At 50.4% G+C, this 16,208-nt stretch overlaps 1 protein-coding gene across 1 annotated transcript; it reads right to left on the bottom strand.

Annotated features, from left to right (window-relative positions):
- Nucleotides 1-5,368: 5,368 nt before the first annotated feature.
- LOC103672546 (keratin, type I cuticular Ha8-like) lies at nt 5,369-10,612 on the bottom strand. The gene is made up of 7 exons (XM_008701258.1): nt 10,152-10,612; nt 9,009-9,091; nt 7,840-7,996; nt 7,349-7,510; nt 7,138-7,263; nt 6,542-6,762; nt 5,369-5,823 (listed from the first exon to the last, which is right to left on the bottom strand). Exons 1-7 carry the CDS (start codon nt 10,578-10,580, stop codon nt 5,688-5,690), a joined length of 1,314 nt encoding a protein of 437 aa, XP_008699480.1. The 5' UTR covers nt 10,581-10,612; the 3' UTR covers nt 5,369-5,687.
- Between the last annotated feature and the right edge of the window lie 5,596 nt (nt 10,613-16,208).

Below are 16,208 nucleotides of genomic sequence, written 5' to 3'. Positions count from 1 at the left end.
TGTGGTCAGTTTGAGGCAAGGAAGGGGTCCTCAGAACCCCACGCAGCCTCACAGCTGAGACTGAGCCATCTTCAAGTGAGTGACCCTGGAGGGTACAATGCTGAGAAGTAGCCGATGCGACCGAGATCCATGGACAGAAGACTGGCCCACCCTGCTGAGTGCCCCACATGACGTAAATAGAGATGATTCGGGAAAGATCTACAGACATGGGACCACACTTCTGAGGCCTCCAAAAGAAGTGACGTTTCCCGAGGTGCCCAGACCAAAGCATCATCTCCACAATCCAGGCTGAGATTTGTTTGTGGCTGAGAAATACAGGGTTGTCTATACCAGGCAGCATATGGTCAGAAGGGGACAACGCCACCTATTCCTGAATGACTAAGGTGTGCACAGGAGAAAGGAAGAAAGAAGCAAAGGGGGTCAGAGCTGCACTGGCTTCAGGTCACGGCCAACGAGCAGCCACACCAAAGGCGCAGGAACGAACTGGTTACAACCGGAGATTCCTTTTTCCCTGATGCCCAGCCCGCAGGTGCGATGGCACAAGAATTCAGAAGAGGGACAGCAGACAGAGTGACCGGTGAGTGAACACGATGCTGCCGTGCCTTGTAAATCTTGCTTCTGTCTTGCAGTGTTTTTAAAATACGAGTGGGCTTGAGTGAATTTGCTTCTCGAATTAGTGGGGGGAAAGGGACTCCGGCACTATGAGGTCTTCGAGCTCTCACACAGGCTAGTCGACTATGTGTACTTCTTGATTTCCTAATTGAACTATCTGCAAATTGTATTCACTCAAAGAGAAATTGAGCAGTCGAGGGACGATCAAGCCCACTTTCTTTCTTTAGATCAATTTTATTCAAAGCACATTACTGTGTACCGTCTGCATGCTGGGATGGGGCTACACTGGAACAGAAGAATCGTAGTTCTGGTGGGGGATTGTATTTTTATGAGCAATTCAGGCTAATACGAGTTCTTAAAATACCTGAGAAACAAGGTAAGGAGGTGAGATATTTAAGGGGTGTGAGATGGACGTATCTGGAAATATGTTTGTATTTAATGTAATTAAGAAACGGCATATACAACATTAAGGGCAGAAGTCATTTACTGAACATCAGCGAAGCACCTGGCACAGCCCCAGGGCTGGGGCCCGGGATGGGGACATGGGGACGGTGGGGAGATGATATGCTGCGGTCCTCTGCGAGCTCTCGGTCCTACTGAGCACACAGAGGAGCCCACAACGAACTCTAATGTAAGGTGATGTAATTGGGCCCTTCCCCCCCTCCAAAAGTTTCTTCCTTCCTCCTCTACTTCTTCCTGCCCCAACCTCCAGTCAGACCATTTTAAACCAGTTTCTGATTCTCTGCCTGGAGATGGGGATGAAACCATTTCAGGTTATTTACCTGTATCCTGAAAGAGACTTCATAGTAACCCCACTCTGTAGGCAACTCAGGGGTAGGATTCAAACAAGCGGTCTCTTCAGAGCCCTAATCCGTTTAAGAATCCCGTCTTCCACCAGGCCTGGTCATTAGATTTTGGATATTTGGTTCTTGTTGCTTTGGAGACCACAGCTGAGTGGTGTGCCTGCCCTGTGGCATCCCCAGAGACTCCGTGGCGTTGGGGTGAGCTTCCAAGCAGGTGGAAGAGGTCTCCGGGGACACAGTATGCAGTGGCAGAAGGAGGAGAGGCGATGTTCAATCAAGCAAGTGAAAGAGGAAGTGTCAAAGGGCCTGAGATTCACGTGGGGAAATGGGGGTGACACGTGAGCCAGCAGGTGAACAGGCACAAGTCTGCCCCCTGGGGAGGAGAGAGATGTACTGCAGGGCAGAGGCTTCTTGGGGGAGGGCCTTGGGGCACGTGTTTACGGTGTCCGGCAACTCAGCAGGGAGAAGGGGGAGGCAAGCAAGGGAGTTTGGGCAGAAGTCCAGCATAAAGGGGGAGCCTCAGCTGGAAAAGGCCAGGGGACGGCCAAAGGCCAGAAGCTCTGAAATGTGGTTGGGGTGGGGAGGACCCCGCAGGATGGGAGTAAACACCAGGAAGATTCTCCTCAGGGAGGTTCCCTGGCCTTGTAAAATCCTTCTGAGCCACCTCACCCCAGCATCAGACAGTGGGTCTGAACGGGCAGTTTGTACCTCCAGCCCCTAGCGGTTGAGTGCAGGGACAGGGCAACGAGCTTGAGAGAGAGACCACTGGGAGACCTCGGGGATTCATTTCCCTCCCTAACCCTGAACCTCTCCCCCTGCAAAATGCGGATTGTGGAGCTTGCTCTGTCTCTTCCTGGAGTTGGGGGGATTTCAAATTGGATAGCCCGTGTGAAAGTGGATTGTAAGTGGTGAAGGGACGGATAGGTAAGCGATTCTGCCTGTTTCTCTTGTGTTCCTCTTCCTCGGTAAACAGAATGTTTTTAACAATGGCAGGGGGTGAGTTAACCTTCTTCCGTGATTTCCAGTCACTAAAATTGCCAGGGTTCTCAGGCTATTTTGAAATGCAGTACAACCTTTATTTCTTGCACCGCCCTTGGTGGCAGAAATTCTCAGCAGTGTTTCTGCTAGCATAAACACTCTACCGCTTCCTTCAAGGAAGAGGAATCAAAACAATGGGGTGATTATGGTTCTGTCATCCTGCCGACATAGTCGGAGACCTGGCCTCTGGGAAGCATAGTGGTTAAGAGCACAGTTCTGGAGGTGGACAGCCTGGATCTGAATCCTGGCTTCACCACCTACTAGCTGTGGGACCGTGGGCATGTTACTTAACCTCTCTGAGCCATGGTTTCTCAATCCAAAATGGGGATTATATGAGTTTATATGCATAAATTTATCTATAACTTAGATGAGTGCCTGGCTTATGATAAGAGCTTGACAAATGTGAGCTTCAATGATGGTGATGATGGTGGTGATGATGGTGATGATGATGATGGTGATGGTGGTGATGATGGTGGTGATGGTGGTGATGGTGATGATGGTGGTGATGGTGGTGATGGTGGTGATGATGGTGGTGATGATGGTGATGATGGTGGTGATGATGGTGATGATGGTGGTGATGATGGTGGTGATGATGGACTGTTTGGTCTCCAGGGAAACTCCTCGCACCTCCCCAAGCACAGTGATCGCTCCACCCAGCATTTCTTCCCAGGAACCCAAACCACTTCACACATACACACACACCACACACACACACACACACACACACACACACACAAACAATGTCTCATCAAAGCTCCTCCTTTAATTATAATCAGAGCACTGGATGTGAACTTAAGAAACACAGGTCAATTACCCTGGGGCCCCACTGACTCATTTCATGTCACCAGAAGAATCCCTCAACCACTCAATGACTCACCTTCTTTCCCTCTCCTTAAAAGGGAAAAACAATGCTTACCTACTGTCATGGTGCAAGAATAAGTGGGTTTATTTTATTAGACCGCTTTGAACTTGTTGGATGAAAGGAGCTTTTTAAGTACAAAGGAAGAGGCAAAGGTATTTGGGCGAGGTGCTAAATTAAGACTTATTGAGATTGTTCTTTCTTATTGGGACCTACCCTCACAGATGTGTCACCTGGGATGCCTGGGTGGCTCAGTCGTTAAGCGTCTGCCTTTGGCTCAGGTCATGGTCCCAGGGTCCTGGGATTGAGCCCCGTGTCTGGCTTCTTGCTCAGTGGGGAACCTGCTTCTCCCTCTGCCTGCTCTGCCTGCTGCTCTCCCTGCTTGTGTGCTCTCTCTCTCTCTCTCACAAATGAATAAATAAAATCTTTTTTAAAAAATCCTTTTTAAGAGAGAGAGAGATGTCACCTGGACCCAAACACCTGTACAGCTTGGGAAAAAGAGCAGAGGCAGAGTAAGGGGGGGGGGGGAAGGGTGTGACAGCCTCTGACCCTTCCAGATCCCCTGTGATGGAAGTGTTGTTGCCTCCCAAGCAAATCGGTCCTGTCCGCACAGACAGTTACCAACAGATAGGATTCTGGATTTGAGAGCGGTTGGAGGCACAACAACCAGGCCCTAGCTTAAGATCTCTCCACCCTTGGAGCTTGGGACTAGGGTCAGTCCTGCACCAGGATGGGCTGGACTTTGTAAATTTCTCGGCAGGCTGCTCTGATTCGGAGAGCTCACGGAGCAGAGGGAAGACAAGAACCAGCCCTTGGGGTCAGCGTGTCAGCTGTGCTTTAACACTTGTAATCTCATGATGAGTAAGACCTAGACTGCAGGGGGTCGTAGAAATGGAGGATTAGAAAACCCTCTACAGCCATCTCATCCGGCCCCATCAGATGCCGGAGTAACCTCCTCAACATCCCTACCAGGTGGTTATAAAGACCCTGCTTGAATGCCTCCAATGATGGGGAACTCACTGCTTCCCATCTTTGGCCGGCTCTGACGCTGCGTTCTGGAGGCATGCTGTTCTTGGCCATGGCCGCCTAAATGTGGAGCTTCTGGTTCATGCGTCTACTGCCTACAAGGTCCAAGCCCCGTTTGGCCTTTTCTAGACGGATAGTCTGACAGGCGCAGCAACCACCATCCTTCAACACGTTCAGTGTTCCACAGGGTGAGGGGAAGGGCGCTGTCCTGATCCCTGCTCACACACGGGATCTATAGGAGGCCGAGGCCAACTCCTTCCACAGTATATCTGGCCCGTAAGGGGCTCAGTTCCCAAATAACCCCCTAACCCAGGGGTTCTCAAACTTGAGGATGCACAGAATCACCTGGAAGGCTCAATAAACCAGACTGACCATTCAGAAAGTCTGAGGTGGGGCCCAAGACTTTGCATGTCCTTAAGTCCCCCAAGTAAAGCAGGTACGACCGGATGGAGGAGCACACTTTTAGAACCACCACCCTAAACCTTCTCCTGTTTGATTTTTTTCCCTTCAAAGCTTCCCAAGTATGGGCTTTGGGCCTAATTCAAAGAGACCAGGGTTCGAGTCTTGATTCAGCCACCAGCTGCTCCCTCCTCGCAGGCTTTGGAAGGACCCCGTGTCACAAGAGCTGTAAAGCCCCAGCACTGTGCCTTGCTCATCCCGGGCCTGTGATCACAAAAGTTCACTTCGTGGGTCCCGGCAGCACCCCTGACCTGAGCTTGTCCTTTGTGCAAGGACCAGAGGCTTCATCCTGATACGGGGGGATTTTCGTTGGTGCGTGTGTTTTAAAAGCTCTGTGACTCTGGCTCTAAATAGGCTTTAGATGCCCAGTTAACAGCTGCGTTTCTCTCAACGGCGCCATTTTGCTGCAGGCCCATTATTAAGTGTGGTCCTGGCTGGCTTTGCCATCTCCCAGGACCCCTCCAGTGAGGGAGCCCAAGCCCTGCTTCTGTGGGAACAGCTGGCTCAAGGGGCCCTCAGCAACACTCTTGGCGTGGAGTGGAGACACTGACCACAGGCCCTGGGCTCTTCATGCTGCCAAAGCGAAGTTTATTAGCAAAATAAAAACCAGGCTACCTACCACTTCTCAGACTGTGAAGCAACAGAAGCGAGCAAAAGGAGTGTTCAAGACACCCTAAAGACAGGAAGCCCAAATCCAGGGGCCGGGGCTGAGCCGCTGGACTAGAAAGCCCATCAGCAGAGAAGCACCGCCCAGCATCTGTCTCCCGCCCAGCATCTGTCTCCCGCCCAGCTGGCCGAGGGAGCAAGGCCGCGGGGGACAGGCCTGCGGAGTGGGGCCCGCGGGGCTGCAGACGGTTCCCATCTCCCGATTCCTCAGGCTGAGGAGTGGTTCAGCATCGAGTTGTTGAGCTGGAGCCACAAGAGGCCCGAGGAGGCCCAGAAAGGCAGGGAGAACAGGGGGTACAGGCGGCAGGGGCCGGGCGGGGGGTGCTGGAGGCTGGGGTCGCGCATGGGTTGCAAGGGAGCCTGTGGAGAGAAAAAGATGTTTGAAACACTGACGTCAGAAGGGCAAGAAAGACAAAAGTACACAGACACTTCAGAATCGGAAAAGCAAAAGGGGATTAGAGACCTTGGAGGTCCTGCTAGGCCTAGAAAGCCCACAGTGGAGCTGGGACCAGAGCTCACGGTGCCCCTGTGTAAAACCAGCCCTTCTGGCCACAGGCAAAGGAACACGGACGAGAAAGGCAGAAAGGCTGGCCAGGCAAGAGCAGGCAGAGGTCAGCCGCCCTCCCGATTGACACGTAGCCTCCAGTCTTGTTCCTTATTGCTTAACGGATGTTCTATCCACCTTAGCTTTTGCCCAGAACAACGGAAGTACAAAATGAAAGGATGGCTGCAAATGCCCTTAGCAATATTTTTTAACAATGACTGTGAAGAATCCCTATTACTAGAATACTTCTTCCAGAGAGACTTTAGCAAAACCTAAATGCACTGATCTCTCAGTATCTCAGCTCCCCGTGGCAGCGACTGGCATCTGGGAACGTAACATGGTCAGCAGCATGGACGACATGAGCTGTAAAGTTCCTGCACGCCCTCCTCTACGTCCAGGCAGCTCACCAGGCTTACCGAGTAGCAAGTGTGTCCCCAGAGATGCGGTCTGCAATGCCACCCCTCCTTTCAAATCATCCCCACAAGAGGGCTCTGCTTTCACACATGACATTGGCACAAACATCAGGGTACACACTTGCAATCCTCGCTCTCCAGAAGGTTCCGGTACGTGTTGATCTCGCCCTCCAGCCGGGCCTTGACGTCCAGCAGCACCTGGTACTCCTGGTTCTGCCGCTCCAGGTCAGCCCGGATCTCGGACAGCTGCTCCTCCACGTTGCTGATCAGGATCTGCATCTGGGCCAGCTCGGTGCCGAAGCGGGCGTCAGCCTCACACAGGGATTTCTGCAGACAGTCCTTCTGTAATACCAAAGGGGGAAGCCGGTGGAAAGTCGTGGACTGCAGCCCTCTGTCTCTCCAGTAAGACCGTGACACCCCAAGGTGTGGCCAGGCCTGGAGAACAATCCAGCTCCTGTTAGCAGTCCTCCGCTAGAAGAACTGACCACGTGCCACTGCTCTTCATTGTAGACCTCAGGATAAGTTTGCGGGACCTCCCTCCTATGGGTAAATGTCCTTTCCCTCAGCATCCACATCTATGGGAAAGTTCTTGCAAAGGCAAGAAGTCAAGTTTGAACTGTATCCTGGTCTGTATTTAAGGGAGGCAGCTCCTGAGCCAGGAACTGCTCTTGGGAGTGGGAGCCAAGCTGGGGCTTCCAGGCATGCAGAGGAGCTTACCAGCGTGTGCTGGGCCTGAAGCTCCACTTCCAGGGCGTTCACCGTGCGTCTCAGCTCCAGGATCTCCGACTGGCAGCACCGCAGCTCCTCGGAGCAGGACATGTCCTGCTGGCTGATGCTTTCAGACTGAAGCACAAGGGCACAGAGACACGATCACCCCCCTGCCCAGTGGAAGCCTGGGTCCCTCCCTGCTCCGAGGCAGCACGCTCACCTGGTCTTGGAACCACTCCTCCACATCATTGCGGCTGGTCTGCACCAGGGCCTCATAGTGGCACCGCATCTCTTGCAGCACCCTGCTCAGGTCCACGGTGGGCTCAGCGTCCAGCTTAATCTGGAGCTTGTCCCCCAGCTGGCACTTCAGAATGTGGACTTCCTGTGGGCATAGGAGGAGAACATCGCAGTCGTGGAGCCCTCACTGCCCTCTACCCCAAAACCGCATCTCCCACTTCCCACCCTCCCCAGTGATTTCCCTGTGCCCCTCTGAGGATGGGGCACCACCTGCGTTAGCCTAGATGCTTCCAGAGGCTGTGGGTGAAGAGCCAGTGCCCCCTGAAAGCGGGCGCTCACCTCCGTAGCCTGCGAGGCTCAACCACGAGGCCAGGCCTGAAGAGCTTCCACCCCAAGCAGGAGGAAGAGCTTCATTTCTTCCCCCAAATGAGCCCGAATTCACCCCCAGAAAGTCTTACATGAAGGGCCATGTACCTGCTCATGGTTCTTCTTAAGGCAGAGCACCTCCTCCTTGAGGGACTCCACCTGGGCCTCCAGGTCACTCTTGGCGAGTGTGAGGTCATCCAGCGCCCTGCGCAGGCCACAGATGTCGGCCTCCCCCAGCTGGCAGAGCGAGTGCTCCGTCTGGTACCTTTAGCAGGAAAGATACGGGAGTCAGGGTGAGAGAGCAGAGGGGCCCCCAGGACACCAGCAGCCACTCCACTGGCCGTCCCTCTGCAGTCTAATTGTGAGCTGGCATGTCCTGTGTGGTACGCTCCCAGCCCAGAAAGCAATGGAGTGTCCCCCACTCATTTGACCCTAAGCACCACTAGGCAGAGTGGCCAGTACTGAGGGTGCTGGGGCAGGTGCAAGGCCAGCGTCTGCCCTCATGGGCTGATGGCCAAAGGGGAGGCAGCAGAGTAACCAGCCAATTTTCAAGGCCACGTGATCCCTGCAGACCCTCCTCTTCCAAGCCCCCCACTGACACAGACCCTGGGTTCTCTCTCAGATTAGAAGCCAAATGCCAGATGGGAGGATGGAAATGGCTTTCTTTAGCTCCAGAGGATTGAGGCTTCCACAGAGTTCTAAGAAAGACAAAACAACACAATGCCCTTTCCTGTTCCCAGGTTGGACTTTCTCAGGTGGCATAAACCTTTGGACCTTCACAAGGCCTCCATCATACACAGTGGAGCATGATTTCTGTCGTGAGTTACTCGTGCTCACAAATTGGTTGGGCTGCAGTATGGAAATATCCTCACGGAGACAGCAGAATTTGGTAGGAAATGGCCTCAGGGTAGGAAACATGAGGCCAGGTTCCAGTTCTATCCCTCAATAGCCACGTGACTTCAGGCAGGTCGCTTCGGGGCCCTGAGCTCCGGTACCTGCACAAGGATGAAGCCATCACTGCCCTGCCTACCTCCCCAGGTCTTTGGAACAATAGCAGCGAGTATATGATGCATTCTCAAGCATGTTATGAACTATACAAAGTTGAGGGGCAGAGGAGTGTTCTTTCAAGATCTTGGGCACAATGCTCTCTGTTTTCTCCTGCTGTAAGTGTTGGTTTGGGATCTTGGTCAATTATATCTCTGATGCCAACTGCATCACAAGAGAGAAGTCGGAGTAGGCACCTGGCTCCTCCCTCTGCCTGTTCCACCCCAACTCACTTGGTCCTGAAGTCATCGGCAGCCAGCTTGGCATTGTCTATCTGCACAACCAGCTTGTTGTTCTCAGATTTGATGCACAGGATCTGGGGAAAGAAAGTAGGCTTGGTAATTCACTATCTCCAGAGCCATCAATGGCCTCAGGTCAAAAGAAGTTCCATTGGCCTGAGATTCAAACGACAACATGCCCTTGGACAACACAAACTCCCAAAAACGTAAGAGATGCTGGCATGATACAGGGCGGGGGCTGTGCATGAGGTGCTTGGCAAAGGCGGAAGGCATACAGCCAAAAGAACTGGGAGATGGAAAGGAATAGCAAACTGAACATATAACAGAGACTTAATTTTATTTTGCCAGCCGTGATACTCAGCCTGATATGAACAAGATCTGAAGTCTAGGCAGAACAATGGGCTGGTTATGAAAGGTTTAGACGAAGGGGGACCCATTCTTTATAAGAAGTCCCTTATGCTGGTCAGTCAACTTCCCCAAAGGTCTTCTGTGAATCTAGCCAGGTTTCTGTGGCTCCTATTTGACATTCTTTGTCTTCCTATCTCCAAAACGAAGATGTAGTTTCTTAAGAATCATTGCATTGATTATCAAAGGGGACAGTAGCTACGCAGAAGAGATCAATGCTACTGAATGGCCATATACGGCTCATGAAGGACATTGGAACATGCTGCCTCGTACTGCGCCAGAAGTTAGGTTGCACTCTTTTTGCAACTACAGTGTTAGAATTGTAAGTACTGAGACTAAGTAAACATAAACTCAGAATCCTGGAGAATCAAATCCTACATCTCATCTTTTACATATTCCTGTTCATCTGCACTCAAGGAATTTTCTTCCCACAATCAAAAAACAAATTTTTTTTCAACTCTGTTTCCACTCCCAATCCAGGCCCTGAAAATTTTGTGCAAGTGTCAGTAATGTTTTTCTGTAAAGGACCAGACAGTAAATATACAAGGCTTTGAAGGTCATGAATCTCTGTCACAACTATTCAACTCTGCCATTAGAGCACAGAAGCAGCTACACAATACATTAATGAATGATCATGGCCATGTACCAATAAAACTTTATTTATAAAAGCAGTCAGTAGGCCAAATGGGCCACGGTTTGCCAACCCCTGATCCGAAACACCACAAACCTCACCTTCTGCTGGAGCTCCTCAATAGTCTGGAAGTAGGACTGGTAGTCTGGACACATGGTGGACTCATGGCATTTGCTCGACTCTCGGATCCTGGTCTCCAGCTCCTCATTGTCCCGCTCCAGCTGGCGCACCTTCTCCAGGTAGTTGGCCAGGCGATCATTCAGGAACTGCATGGTCACCTTCTCGTTGCCATTCGGGACACCTTCCGCATAGTTCTCACAGACTCCAATGTTGCCAGGAATGTTGCAGGTCCCTGGCAAGGGGCAAGCAGTGCGGCAGCTGTGGGGCATACAGAGGCTGGGTTGGCCCAGAGGGGTTGACCCCACACGCGCTCGGTTGGCATGTGCCACGGTGGCTGACAGGCACAGGGATGCAGCCTTGGCCTCTGGAACCTGTCCACCTCGGAGAGAACTGCAGCGATGAGAAGTCATGGTGCTGAAGGTCGAACGTGTGCTTTGCCCACGGTTGGATTTGCTTGAAGTAGAAGCCTTCCTTCTCCTCCAGACCTTATATAGGTCTGTAGTGGGTGTTGGTGCAAGAAAATAGGCATTTTCCTCATGAATATTTATGTTCATTCTCATACAATCACTCTATTAGTCAGTGATTTTTGTCTCTTATAAAGAGTTAATGAGCTCATGAAAGAGGCCTTCACCCACACAGGATACTTCCCCCACGGCAGGGTCCTAGAACACAGAGAAAATGAGGACTTCTTCAGGTGGCCCACATTCTGTGGCTTATGTCTCTTTCTCTCTGTCAGCTATGTCTGTGAGATAATCAAGAACCAGAGTCTCCTAAAATCCCCTCAAAATCTCTGCCACTCCAGTATTCTTTTCCTGCCTCCAAATGTTCCCGCCATGGCAAAATCTAAAATAGTCATCAGTCAGGCACATTGAGGAAAGCAAAACAAATCACAATTAGTTTGTTTCAGCCGATGTCTATAGAGGTCTCCACTGTGGGACACAACTTAGCCTGCTCGGAGGAGGGACTTAGATTTTAGTAAGAGGAATAAGAAAGTAAATGACCTTTATTATAAAGGCAATAAGAGAGGGGGTTAAAAAAAAAAGCTGCATAGATTTTAAAAAGAGAGCACACTGGGTGACCAGAAAAAGACTTCATGGAACAGGGAGCACTTAAAATGTGTTTTGAATGATGGTTTCCAGGAGGGGCTGGGGGAGAGACCATCTCTCACGGAGACCAAAATGAACAGAATCAAACATGTCTGGGAAATGGCAAATAGTATAGCTGTGCGGACTTATAACGAAGACACATACACCGGCTCTGGAAAGTTGCATTTAGTCCAGGTTGTGGGAAGCCTTGAATGCCAGGACCATCCCACAGATAATCTTCAGATAAAGGCAAATCAAAGGTGGGCATCTGCCCCTGGAAGCTGACTCTTCCCAAATATGAGGTTCCTTATGAAGGAAAGTAACAGAGAAGAGATGAAAGTCTCTTGTATAAACATTTGAGGACAACATCAGACCACAACAACAAAAGAGAAACCTAACTTCCAAATTGATTTTGGTGTCTGAAAACTGGATAGACACATTTTAATTACCGATGAGTCAAAGGAGACATCAGAGGAGAAATTAAAGTATTTTAAACTGAATTAAAATGAAACCGATTTGGGCAATTAAGATTTCCCTGTGCAAGTGTGAGACAAGTAAGTAGTTTGGGAAGTGGGGAAAAAAAAAAAAACTTTGTGAATGAAACAGGGTAATCTGTGATTCCCAAGAAATAAAAGTATGTTTTTGTGTATTAGAGTCTATAGGCTAATTAAGGTGGCAGCGATTAGTACTTTATGGTGTCTGTTCTCAGGCACCTCCCCCTCCTTTCTGGCAGCTTTCCTTGTAAGACACTGGTCCTCTCACCCACTGACTCCCTCTTCGCCTTGTTTAAGGAGATACCTACTCAAGAACTTTGATCTTTCATCTTTTGAAACTTCATGCATTTCTTTGAAATGCACCTACCTTGATTGTCCATTACTTAGCAGACTATAAAATAAAATTTAAATTTCCTTAATCTTCAGACATACTCAGAGCATCAGAAGCTTTATGGCCTCCTCTATTCGTAAAGAAGTCAGACAGTGGCCAGTTGTTCAGCAAGCCCTGGAAAAGGGCAGCCAGCCAGCTTCCAGGCTATGCTAACGAAGACGCTGCTTTGACCCCATTCCTAAGACGAATGACTTCACCAGGAGGGCTCTTGAGGCAGCAGGCACATGTTTTAGGTGGTCCTAAAACATGGAATCAGAGCCAAAAGGGATCTCAAAGTCTTCTAGTCTAAGGCCCTTTGGCACTAAATCCCTTCTGATAACCTTCCAACTCCTTGTCCAGTCCACCACTCTCCAGAAGGCCCATCCCATCATTGGCCAACTGGGCCCCTGCGGCTTACAGTTTCCCAGGCTTTGTGCAAGAGGCTGGAGTCAAGAGACAAATAACAGCCAGCTGTGTCTTCGGGGGCTTACAATACGGGGGGCTGTTAGAAAGTCCTTTGTGCAGAGAGACATATCCTCCTCCATGCTGTTTATGTCTGTGCTTTCATTTGTTCCTGCATTCATTCAATAAACGTGGAGCGAGTCCACTTTCTGTGCCAGGCAGGCTCTGATGCTGGGTGCTCGTGGTATGTTAGCAAGTAAGTCAGAGAGTTTGCCTTTAGTTAATTTACTTTCTCCTTTTACTCATGGGGTCCCACAGAGGATAAATCCAATCACTCTGCCCACGGCCGACCTTCAACTCGTTACGACAGATGGTTCTACTCCCCCTCGCCATCCTGAGTACATTCTTATGAATACACTCCATGGAGTCTCTACTACTTTTAAGTGAGGGCCCTAGAATGGAATTTCTGATGAGCTGCCAGCAGGTGGCCCAGCAAACCTCCTTGCCCAGGACCCTTGTGTGCAGTATGCTGGTGTCTCCAACTCTTCAGCCATGATATCCACCCAGCCGTCAGCTGGTCCCATGTACAATCAGTGAGACCCATGGGAACATTTCCCCTTAACCTATGTTACAGATGGGTTACGTACCCATCTGTAGGTACCTATCTGTACCACTCTGTGTACAGATATGGGCAATATTCACCAAGGCAAGGTTTACCACCATCGCTGAACTTGTCCCAGGGAGCTACTCCAAGTGATTCAATATTCATAGAAGCTCCTCCAATATTTAAAGCCCTCTCAAGGCACCATGAGGATTGCAGTGACAAATCAGAGAAGTCCCCACCTCTGAAAAAGCTCAGAGCAGAAAGAGAAATAGGTCCTGTCACTCAAAGGAAAGAGAAGTCACAGAAAGAGCTGCAGGGGTGGGGGGAGACATCAAGAGACTTTATCTGGAGCTTGAAAGATAGGTAAGATTTGGACAGGCAGAGGAAAAAGAGAAAGGATTTTCTAGAAAAAAAGATAAGCACAGGCATACACTCCGAAGCAGAACCGTGCTGGTGGGCTACGGAACAGCAGGGGTGCGACCTCGGGAATGCGAGTGTGTGGCCAACAGAGGCCTGCCCTGACAGCAACAACTTTGAATGACACAAAAATGTAGACCTCAAGAGTCGCATCACATACTTAAAGCCTATAGAACTGAAATTTATAGTAATTTATGCAAAAAAAAAAAGCGGTCTCCTTATATTTTCGTGACTTCTACACAGGTGATTCTCAAACTTCAGGCTGCACCAGAACCATCGGGAGGGCTTGCGGAAAGGCAGACTGCCAGCCCCCCCTGCCAGGGTATCTGATTCAGCGGGTTCGGGGTCAGGCCCAAGAGTCTGTATTTCTAACAAGTTCCCAGGTGATACTGACTCTGGGGTCTGGGGAGCACACTTTGAGAACAGGACCTCTGTTCTACAGAAAGAGAAGAGCTTCCTGGTGACCGTCAGCCTGTGTAAAGGGAGCACAATGTAGCAAACTGGTGTTTGATGCCCTCAAGAGGCGCCAATGTCTGGGCACGTTGGAAATGTGTTAGCCTGTGTTGTCTTTAATATCCGAAGCAAGTTCTGTTTGTTTTCTTCCGAGTTTACTCTTCCGCACAGAGGTTTGTTTTATAAGAACATCTAAGACAGAAGGAGAAGGGAGGGACCCGAGGGGAAACCCATCCAGTGTTTGTCAAGCCTGTGGGTACGAAGCCTGTCCACTTGAAACAATGTCTGTAGCGGACAGATGAAAGTCAAGTGAAGCGATACAAACACTGTATGGGCGCTGGGAATCTGGCTTGACGCTCACACAGGATTTCATGACTCTCTCTCTCTCTCTCTCTCTCTCTCTCTCACGCACACACACCTACATATTCAAAGATGATACCCACTATCGTGTTTGGCCACCTGCTGTGTGCTCCCCATAATTGTACCTCGGGCTTTAAACTTTCAACCACACCGCAAAGTGGTTGCCAGAATCCCATCGTAAGCGAAAAGCTCAGAGCGCTTAGGTAACTTGTCTGAACTCACAAAACTAGGAAAGAAAGTCGGAGAAACATTAGCTCAGGTCGGCCAGACCTTCAAGCCCATGCCAAGGTCCCAGCCAGCCGCCACAGATGCCCATTCCTTCCACACACTTCATTCAACAAACCAGGGCCGCGGTCCCCTCTGGGATTCACGCTCGCCCCAAGAGCTAGAAGTATAGCAGGGGACAGGGCAGAGTCCTCTGGAGGTTTCGAGCAGACAAGAGAGATGACCAAAGTGGCAGTTTAAGAAGAGTACTGCCCAGAATGCACGCTGGGATGGGAGCACTGAATCTCCGTCCTGCGTGCTCTCTAGCCCATGCCGCAGGGCCCAGTACATAATACACACTCAGGAACTATTAAGCGAGACGGTGAAAGGCTGGTGGTGTGTGCAGGGTAAACATGGCACAGAGGAGATGGGGCAGACGGGAGGGGAGGAGGCTCCTGCAAGGCTCCTAGCAGCCTGTGATGAAATCCAGCGGTGCCGACAGGAAGGAAGGGATGGGGGGCCAAGGGGTTGCATGAGGACTCTATTAAAAGACTCTGCAAGGCTGAGTGATTTGCGGTATATGGCAGTCAAAGGAGGGAGCGACCCCAATAGTGTCCTTGAGGTCCCTAGGTTCCTGGGACAATAATGTGGTGGGAAGGGAAGCCAGGAAGTCAAGGCAATGAGCTGGCTCAAGGGGGAAGATGTTGAATTCAAGTTTTGAGAATGAAATGTAGCCCAGCGGGACTGCCCATCAGGAGGTCGGAGGGAAAGGCCTGGAGCCAGGCGAGAGCAGCCTGAGTTGCTTGGACTCACTGAGACCCTCTCCTGAGTCACTCGGATTTCTTACACCTGGCAGGCAGGTAGAGCTGTTGAGTCAGCCTGGAGGCTCATACCTGAACCAGGCATCGATGCTCAAAGGGAGGGTCCCCTCCCCGTGATGGAGGGGAGGTGGCGAGGAGGACATTTTGGTTAGAGGGAGTGTCATTTAAAAACAAATAGCCTGCATTCTCACTGAGCTGTCTTTTAGCCGTGACTGGGTCTGGTATTTATATTTTTGAAAGCTAAAACAACGTGATTGAGAAGTGAGGGTTGTTGGGTTTTTTTTTAATATTTGTTAAAGAGAAGCCAGGGATGAGAAAAAAGTGGAGAAACACTAAATTAGGTGAAAAGAAAAGAAATGATTCAATACGATGAGCTCAGGAAGATTATTATAAGTGGCCAACAGAGGGGGCGGATTTGATTTTGTTTTTAGTCAGGAAGATGAAGGCAGGACGCCGAGTGGGTGGCGAGGCGGAGCCTTAGGTATCATGGACCACGTCACACAAAAATTAGTATCTGAATAAAAAATGTTCCCGTTCGGAAAAGTCCAGAATTCCATCTCGACATTCTCCGCTTCCGGGTGTAAACAGTGGTGGGAGCGGAAGTGTGGGCCCTTCCCCAAAGCTTGCACGGTGACTGCCAGCTTCTGTCCCTGGGGCCTGCAGCCAGCCACCTTCTCTCCTTTCTTTGCTGGTATTTGGGAGAAATGGCATTTGGAGTAAAAAACAGCAATGAGTGGAGGGGCCTGGTGTTTTTGTGCGAAGCCTGGAAACAAATATTACAGATCAACGCATTGGTAGTGCAGGTGCAGTAATCTGAAGACTAGTGGG

This window comes from Ursus maritimus, unplaced genomic scaffold (genome assembly GCF_017311325.1).
Source record: "Ursus maritimus isolate PB19 unplaced genomic scaffold, ASM1731132v1 scaffold_24, whole genome shotgun sequence".
NCBI classification, from domain to species: domain Eukaryota; kingdom Metazoa; phylum Chordata; class Mammalia; order Carnivora; family Ursidae; genus Ursus; species Ursus maritimus.
The sequence above is the reverse complement of the archived record's forward strand: the minus strand, read 5'-3'. Positions and strand labels throughout refer to the sequence as shown.

Bases quoted from the DNA above. Each gene is read 5' to 3' on its own strand.
- LOC103672546 (XM_008701258.1), bottom strand. From the start codon at position 10,580: ATGACTTCTCATCGCTGCAGTTCTCTCCGAGGTGGACAGGTTCCAGAG. The intron at 9,092-10,151 runs GTGAGGTTTGTG...TTCTTTCCCCAG, and splicing joins TTGAGGAGCTCCAGCAGAAG to ATCCTGTGCATCAAATCTGA. The intron at 5,824-6,541 runs GTGTGTACCCTG...TTCTCTCCACAG, and splicing joins CTGGAGAGCGAGGATTGCAA to GCTCCCTTGCAACCCATGCG.